Source organism: Phallusia mammillata, chromosome 7 (assembly GCF_965637545.1).
Source record: "Phallusia mammillata chromosome 7, kaPhaMamm4.hap1.1, whole genome shotgun sequence".
Classification (NCBI taxonomy): domain Eukaryota; kingdom Metazoa; phylum Chordata; class Ascidiacea; order Phlebobranchia; family Ascidiidae; genus Phallusia; species Phallusia mammillata.
Genome location: NC_137258.1, coordinates 10,580,569 through 10,588,490, shown reverse-complemented (window position 1 = coordinate 10,588,490; position 7,922 = coordinate 10,580,569). Strand labels below are relative to the sequence as shown.

Below are 7,922 nucleotides of genomic sequence, written 5' to 3'. Positions count from 1 at the left end.
TATATTCAACTCCTTTACTTCACAGTGATTCACTGTTAGTAAGAAACTAACCAAAGTGTAGATGTATAAGAAACGCACACGCACTCCACGTTCAACGCAATTTCCGTCATAATGCGTCACCACACCACTGTATGACTGATCGTGGTAACCGAAAACAAAAGGTCTTTTACGGTCATGATTACCCTTAGACTTAAATGTTGCAGCATAACAAATGTAGCCTGTATTCTACTTAGTTGTATATCTTTTTAGCAGAATTAACATTTTCTAATATAAAAAATGTTTGTTATGTTTAAAGCGTACAAATTCTTCATCACTACCAACTACATTATATTTTTTTATGTTTGTTGACTTCACATTGCAATCACGTAAAGGCGAAACTTTGCTGAAACGGAGGATTCGACAAAAGGTTAACGTCATTTTAACTTTTACTACTAAATTTAGATCAAACGTTTTTTCGTTACGTATCGGTTATCACATGATTATTATCTGCAAGTTTCCACACCCTGTACACATGCTATTGCATATATTGTATTTATTATCTTAGTGCACGTGCTTACAACGTTGGGCAATAAGGTGTTGTAGTTAAATATGCATCTGCGCAAAACAATCACAGAAATGTACTTTCATTCGTTTAAGCAAATGTCATAACATTGACTGACGGTCACAATAACCAGAGTTTCATACCGGAATGGAACGGAACGTTATACCGGAACGAAATAAATAATTTTTGGCTCAAATACCGGAACGAAATACCGAAATAAAAATATTCAAAATACCGGAACGGAACGAAATGCCGTTATTTTTTTACGGTATTTCGTTCTGGACATTTGACATGCAACAATTAAAAAAAAAAATAAAAAAAATAAAAAAAAAATGCTAAAAATTTTGCGCCGTTATGTTATGTGACATAACAACTACCGACAATAATTCTTGTGTGTTGCAACTTTCTTACTTTTTTCGCTTAATTGTTGCAAAAACCGTAGAAATGTTCTTTTGTTAAGACCGAAATACCGAAAAATACCGTTATAAATTTATTTCGGTCAGACCGAAACGAAATGAAAATATCGGTCCAGGACGAATGCTCAGAACGAATAACGTTATTTGGTTTCGTTCCGTACGGTGTGAAACATTGACGATAACAGTCTTATTGTCTTTTATTAAAATTTTAACCCATTTACAATTTAATGGCACTAGTTGACGCTGTTGATTCAGTTATGCGTGTATTTTCCGTGTAATTCTGTCGCGGTTTTCAACTACCTAAGTATGTTGCAAAACCTTTAATTCGTAAATTACATCCAACTATAGGAAGGCAGAATTAAAAACGTGTGAACATACTGAAAATGAAATACACAACACTTTTTTTCGATTTGTGTACGCCCTTGCAACACTTTCTGTCCCAGATTTACTTTGTTGCAAATACGGGTTTTTCTGGCAATAAGTTACACATATGTTAGTATTCAATGCAATTAAACGACGTTTCATTGACGACTTCACAAACCATTAATTTGAGGGCTGTTTACATGTTAATTTTTTTACTTGTCTGTATTTATGTCTGTATATGGGTCAGGCGCGCCAGACCGTTCGGCCAAGTTCCTGCCCGTTAAGAAAAAAGCGGGGAAAACTTTTCAATACCACCACCTAGTGACAAGATTAATTTTAGGTGATAAACGTATGTCAAATAACATACCCGTCTCATGACTTCGTTGCGACCTAGATCCTTCGTTGTCTTTGATTGAAAGATGGCAAATAAATCATTATTTCACATCTGACAGCAATTGCGTTCCACGCCGCCCAATACAGTGCTTTTGTTTCCCGGAGAAAAACAATATAAATTCCCGCTCTCCACTTTATTGCCAGTCGCTTATCGTACACACGTATTAGCAAATATTGCGCGCAGGTTAGCGGGTCGGAGGTGATCGAAGGTCAAATATAAATGCGGGTCGATCGTTGCGTCTACTCAGATCAGGACGCGCAACTTGTTGGTGACGAGGGTTTATCAAACAGTATGCGAAACTTCCATCGCGAATATGTCGCTTAGAATAACAAGTAAGGAACTATTGCTTCAATAAAGTAAACTAACTGCTCGTAATATATTTGCACAAAAAGTTGCGTTATTTGGAAAAACTGTCAAAAAAACGTTACTCTTGACAACAGGGGCGCAGGAAATCTAGGAGGTAGAATTTTGTCTGCGTCTGTCGGTGTTCAAGTCAAAATGATTGCGTTGCCCCAACATTTGATCAAAAATCGCGCGAATTGTTGTTCTTGCTAAGGAATTATTTAGGAAACCACATGAGCATAAAACTGACGTTAAGCAGACAAGCTAATATTTTTCGCTTATGCGTGTTTGATAATTGCACTTGTAGAAATAGGCTAAGGGGATATTTGTCCCTTTTTTATTTATTTGTATGCAAAAAATAGGGCTTCAGTGGGTAACTATTAGCTGTTTAACGTTTTGATATAGCTAGAAACGTTCGGCAGTCTTTACACCACGCGTGATTTGACGTCCAATCTGTAAGGCCCTATATATGTAGCGACAAGTTTGTTTCAAATTTAAAGCAAACGTATCTTTGTTATTTGTTTATTTGATGGGCCTTATCTTGTAACCCGGTTCCTTCTTCTGACCTGACATCTGGTCATACTACGAACGTATGTATACTTTGACAGTGTGCAAAACAGTGTACACTATGACTGCATTATGTTTTAGTATATCCGTGCCTTATTGTTTGAGCAGCGACAGCTATGTTTAAACCAGTACGTCAATCCGCTATTCAAATCTTATTTCGATTTTTAACAGCGCTCAACTTTGTTAAATGTTTTAACGGCAATATTTTTCAACTAGTTTTTAGCGGGCACCCAAACCGTTTATATCGGCGTTTAAATAGAATTACATTTTCACATAACATTGTCGAAGCAAATGGGTTCAAACGACACCGAAATAACTATGAACCGAGACGAGGGATTCGTTATGCCCCCTTATCCAAGCCCTGCTGTGTCGAAAGAACATTCCGGAAATGGGTACATGCACGAAGACGCGGTAATCAAAGAAACTGTGCTGGACGTTGAAGATAAACCCTACAGAAAGATATTTGTAAACACCGAGCTTTTTAAATTCGATTTTGGGGGCCTTTTTAAATGTCGCCTTTTAAAGCCCTTAGAAGACAATTCAATAAATGCGATTGTAATCAGCAATGGTGGTGAGAAAAGAAAATCCTTGTTAAAGCTAGATTCCGATTCATCCCTACAGCTCAGGATCCATAAGACAAAGCAAAGGTATGCAACAGTGATACAATGTTTCACGTAGGTTTGGTTTACTTTCTTAAAAACTAAAGAAAAGGATAAAGTTTGTTAACAACCAGACAAGCGCCTATCGCGAAGGTATTCAATCGACCTCAGTGGTTAATTAAAACTTTTCAGTTGTCATGTAACGACGTTGACAAGTTAACTCACAAACGCACGGCGTCAAAATCGCTGATATATCCGCCTTTGAGCCCACGCGTATTCTTTTGCTCTGATGACCTAGCCTAGGGTTTTCCAAATGGTGAAAGGCAAACTATTTCGACGTAAAATTATTTAGACGTGTTGGGACTTTTTCTATTTTTTTTTTTTGATTTTTTTTTATCAAAAATCAAAGCGTGATGAGATGGTTTTAAACTTTAAGTGAAATTAACATAAACAGCACCCCTCAGCGTTTCGCGCGACCCCCGTTAGAAAAGCCACTTTCCTAAACGCCCAACAAACGAAGTCAAACTACCATAATTTGCCCAAAAATCCCGCACTAGAAATTCTGTATTAAACAGAAATTTTTGAGTGTACAACAATTATATCACTTTGATCCAGTTTGACACAACAGAATAGGTGATGTTGTCAAATTATTGAAACATTTTTTTTCTGTAGTGGTACTAGCGTTTTTATCATGGGGAGTCCCTTAGAGCAGTGTTTCCCAACCTAAGGGTCGCGACCCCAAGTTGGGTCGCCTGGCAATTCTGTTGGGTCGCTTGTTTTTGTGGCAATAAAAGCATCTACTCCTTGACTTCGTTTTGTAGCGTTATTTTATTATTTCCCAAGGCTATAAATTGTTGCCCAATAATAATTTCATGACAATTTGGCGTGGTAGTGGTTAATTCTGATTGTGACGTCATAATGTTTGTGTGAGATCACTGTTAAGCGTTGTCTGGCTGATAATGCTTTGAGCCAGCTCTAAGTTGGTTAAAAATAAACGAATATTATTTGTTTGATTTTTTAAATTGGCGCAGAAATTTTCGAAAAGCTTCCCTGGTTTACAAACAAAAATCAACCAAAAATAGTAAGAATGTATGTTTGTGGGTCGCAAGAATCCACAAAACCAAATTTTGGGAAGTATTTGGGTCGCGACAAAAAAAGGTTGGGAACCACTGCCTTAGAGCATTGCAAAGGAAGACGCACTTCCTGGAAGAAATTTGTTCGGTATCATTATTCTGTTACTATCGTGCATGGCAGCAGGCTGGTTAGTTAGCCACATTCCTTTGCCTGGAATTCCACCCCTACCACCACTTCTAGGTAAGATTTTTGTTTATTAACACGGAATATGACTATACATATTTAAGGTCACACAGAGGGTGGCTTTGGTCCAACTTCATCTCATGTGTCACGAAAACGAAATAGACGTTTTTAGTTTACGCAAGATTTTAAAATTTGCAAGTTAGTAAAACATTGCGTTTTTTAGGAATGCTTGTAATGGGTTTCTTGCTTCGGAACGTGCCATACATAGATGTGGCTAAGGATATTGACCCACAATGGTCATCTTCTCTACGTCTGATCGCCCTAACAGTGATACTTACTAGAGCTGGAATCGGACTGGACGGCAAGGTAAAAAATGGGAATAATGACGTGTACAAAAGTGACGAACTGTCGATTTGCGGATCCATTAATGTAATTAAATGCAAGACTGTTCTTTTCGACCTTCACCCTTCGTGCACAATAACAGTCACATGACTTGCGTCAGGTCAAATATGTAATCTCCTTGAAACTTTAGCTGGTTTGGACATTTGTGTGCTTCCCCCATAAGCGCTTTGACGTTTACTTGGAAGGCGAGAGTTTGCCAAATGAGCCAAGCGGTCAAAAGGTTATCTTGCGGCCAGAGTTTGCCCGTCACTTGTTTGACTTGTACTTGAAACCACAGGCTTGAAGCTTAAGTCGATTCTCCTGGGATTTGCTATTTCGACATCTATCATCGAATGTATTGTTGTGGCTGCATTCTCCACATTAATGATTAGCTTTCCGTGGGACTGGGGATTCGTCATCGGGTAAGTCACCCATTGGGACCCACCCAATGAAAATGATATTTCGGCGGTTGTATAACACTGCGTAAGGTTAAATTGAACTAAACATGGTGCAAATGAATCCTTGCTTCTTTCATTTAAGTGACTTGTATGGGCTAAATCAGTTCACACAAATTGCCAACCAAATTTTGCATAAAATTGAGACTCTCAGGCACTTTTATACAAGTTCAAAGTACAAGTTTAAAACTGACAAAAAGGGGCAAAACCGGCAAACAGTCAGTTCTACCGCCACTATGTCGTCTTTTAGACATCCTCCTATTGTTAAAATACTTATATTTCTGAGCAGTTTCGTTCTGTGTGCCGTCTCTCCTGTCGTGGTCGTTCCTTCCCTGCTATACCTCCAGGACAAGGGTTCGGACGTAGAAGGGGGAATTCCCACTTTCCTCATTGCCGGAGCTGCTCTAAATGATGTTATTGGCATCACAGGCTTTAACGTGGTTCTGGGAATGATATTTTCAGAAGGTTTGTGTGTATTCAACCGGTTGATTTGACAAAACCTCGTAAACAAGATTAGACGCGACTGCCCGTTTAAAACATTTAATGGCCGGGTGCTTATAAAGTGATTGATTAATGAAACTAATTATAAAGGGATTACAGTGTTTTTGCACAAAAACTAATTTGGCCTTCTTTGGTGAGGTAGATCAACATACGGTTTAGCGTTTTAGGAAACATTCTTATTTTGATAATTTAAAGGCTTTTTTCACGTAGGTGACATCATTGCGAAAATCATTCACGGACCTCTTGAACTTGTGCTAGGAATCGGAGTAGGAGTTGTGTTGGGACTTTTTCTGTGGTATTTTCCATCAGAAACAATGGTAAGAAATTGTACAAAACAATTATTCTTTTGTCAACATATAAATAGCTCAGTTACATGAAAATTAGCATCCATACATCATGCATGTCCTCGATTTTCATGCCTTTTTTTGTTTTAAGTTTGAGATGTTGAAATCTATCCTAACTTCTATATTACAGAAAGGGCGACACGGCTACAGGACAGGAATGCTTCTCGGATTGGCGCTGTTTTGTGGTTTTGCAAACAAATTTATTCACTTTGCGGGAGCTGGGGCGCTTGCGACTTTAGTCATTCCCTCCAACAACAACATGACATTTGGTTTACCTTAAGAAGGACGGCTTTACCTTAAGAAGGACAACTTTGTAAATGTTTTGAGTCATACGTAGGAATCATACACAGTCTAAAGTTTCCTTGTTGTCAAATGTGATCGTCTGTTTCGATTCATGGGTAGGATTTGTGGCAAATGATGACAAACTGCTGTCTGCTGCAACTGAATGTGTATTAGTCACCTAAGCGAAATATTCAAATATAAGGTGTAGCCTACATATAATGCTTTGTCAGCGGGACATTGTTATAACCAAGGGGCTTGGACATGAAATGTTAAAAATGCACATTTTAGGTACCATGTGGCAGTGTTTCAAACCAACTGATAGACTTGGCTACATTAATGTAGGATTGGAACCCCACGAAATTTGATTCTGGCTATGCCTTCGCCTTGTATCGGTCAAATCATTTTCAACAACGACACTTTTTTTACCTAAAAGATCACTGAAGACACTTGTTCGTGATCGGTCGGATCATCTTAAATTGTGATGTTGATTATTTTTTGGGGTAAGGCATATCATTCAAAATGCAATAAAGCCAACTTTAAAACTTACTTCCTAACCTAATTTTTAAATAAATTTACGTCCAAACCATACACCTCTCTGGCCTGCTCAATAAACATTAGTTTAGCTCTTTGCGTCAACTATTACAAATTGGCTAAATGAGAGCCTGCCGCGAGGTAAGGTGTTAGCAGGCTACCCTATGAAACGCTGCAACAAGAAAAGAATATGTACCACTAAATCAGAAATTGATAACGATCACGATTTGTTTTGTCCGTATATTATCGATCAGTCAAATACGAACCGTTTTCGTAGTCCAAAATCTGGATAGACGCCTAAATTGTTTAACCTTGAATTTGAAATCAGCTATTCGAAGGACTACACGTGTATTACGCATTGCGCGGTACGCTGAACATGCCAAAATTACATACGCCTATATTTCGGCGCATGCAAAAAATTGCGAAACAACCTCTTTAAACTTTGCATTCTTCTGACCAGTATTACATCACTGTTGCACTTGTATCGAAACAAAACCTATAGTATAATCTGTGCGCTAATCATCGTCTCTTTTGTAACGCGTACTTCAAGCTCCTTGCGATCCCCCTGAAATCGCTTGGAGGATCCAGGTTTGAGAACCGCTATTATAGAGGCTGCACGCATTTATAAGGTGGATTAATGCTTGTTATTATTTTTTCAGGTATAACGAATAGGAAATTATGCTGTTAGATACTGATTAGTTGCCTGTCGTCCATTGTCTGAATTGTGCATTTTTTGACCGGTAAGCAAATGTTTAAAATCTTGTTCACTTTCCGGATTTGTAATTATGTGAAACCTTGATTCAAAAGTGGATGCCGCCGCCGTCAACCTACCTACGCATTCCTACTGTACCTAACTGTATTATTATTGCGGTAAGAATATTGTTGGTTAACATTTTGCCGTTTGCTACTAATGTGGTTAGGTGACATTTATTGAATTTGATGCTGTATT

At 38.2% G+C, this 7,922-nt stretch overlaps 1 protein-coding gene across 1 annotated transcript; it reads left to right on the top strand.

Annotated features, from left to right (window-relative positions):
* The first annotated feature begins 2,941 nt into the window (after window positions 1-2,941).
* LOC145237876 (sodium/hydrogen exchanger 9B2-like) lies at window positions 2,942-6,461 on the top strand. Its single transcript, XM_080100864.1, has 7 exons — window positions 2,942-3,088; window positions 4,401-4,536; window positions 4,703-4,846; window positions 5,156-5,282; window positions 5,605-5,780; window positions 6,027-6,133; window positions 6,291-6,461. Exons 1-7 carry the CDS (start codon window positions 2,942-2,944, stop codon window positions 6,438-6,440), a joined length of 987 nt encoding a protein of 328 aa, XP_079956990.1. The 3' UTR covers window positions 6,441-6,461.
* The last annotated feature ends 1,461 nt before the right edge of the window (window positions 6,462-7,922 follow it).

What these genes read in the sequence shown, in the direction of transcription:
- LOC145237876 (XM_080100864.1), top strand. Translation starts at nt 2,942, where the DNA reads ATGAACCGAGACGAGGGATTCGTTATGCCCCCTTATCCAAGCCCTGCT. An exon ending in ACCCCTACCACCACTTCTAG is followed by an intron (nt 4,537 to 4,702) that starts GTAAGATTTTTG and finishes TGCGTTTTTTAG; the next exon opens with GAATGCTTGTAATGGGTTTC. An exon ending in AATCGGACTGGACGGCAAGG is followed by an intron (nt 4,847 to 5,155) that starts TAAAAAATGGGA and finishes TACTTGAAACCA; the next exon opens with CAGGCTTGAAGCTTAAGTCG.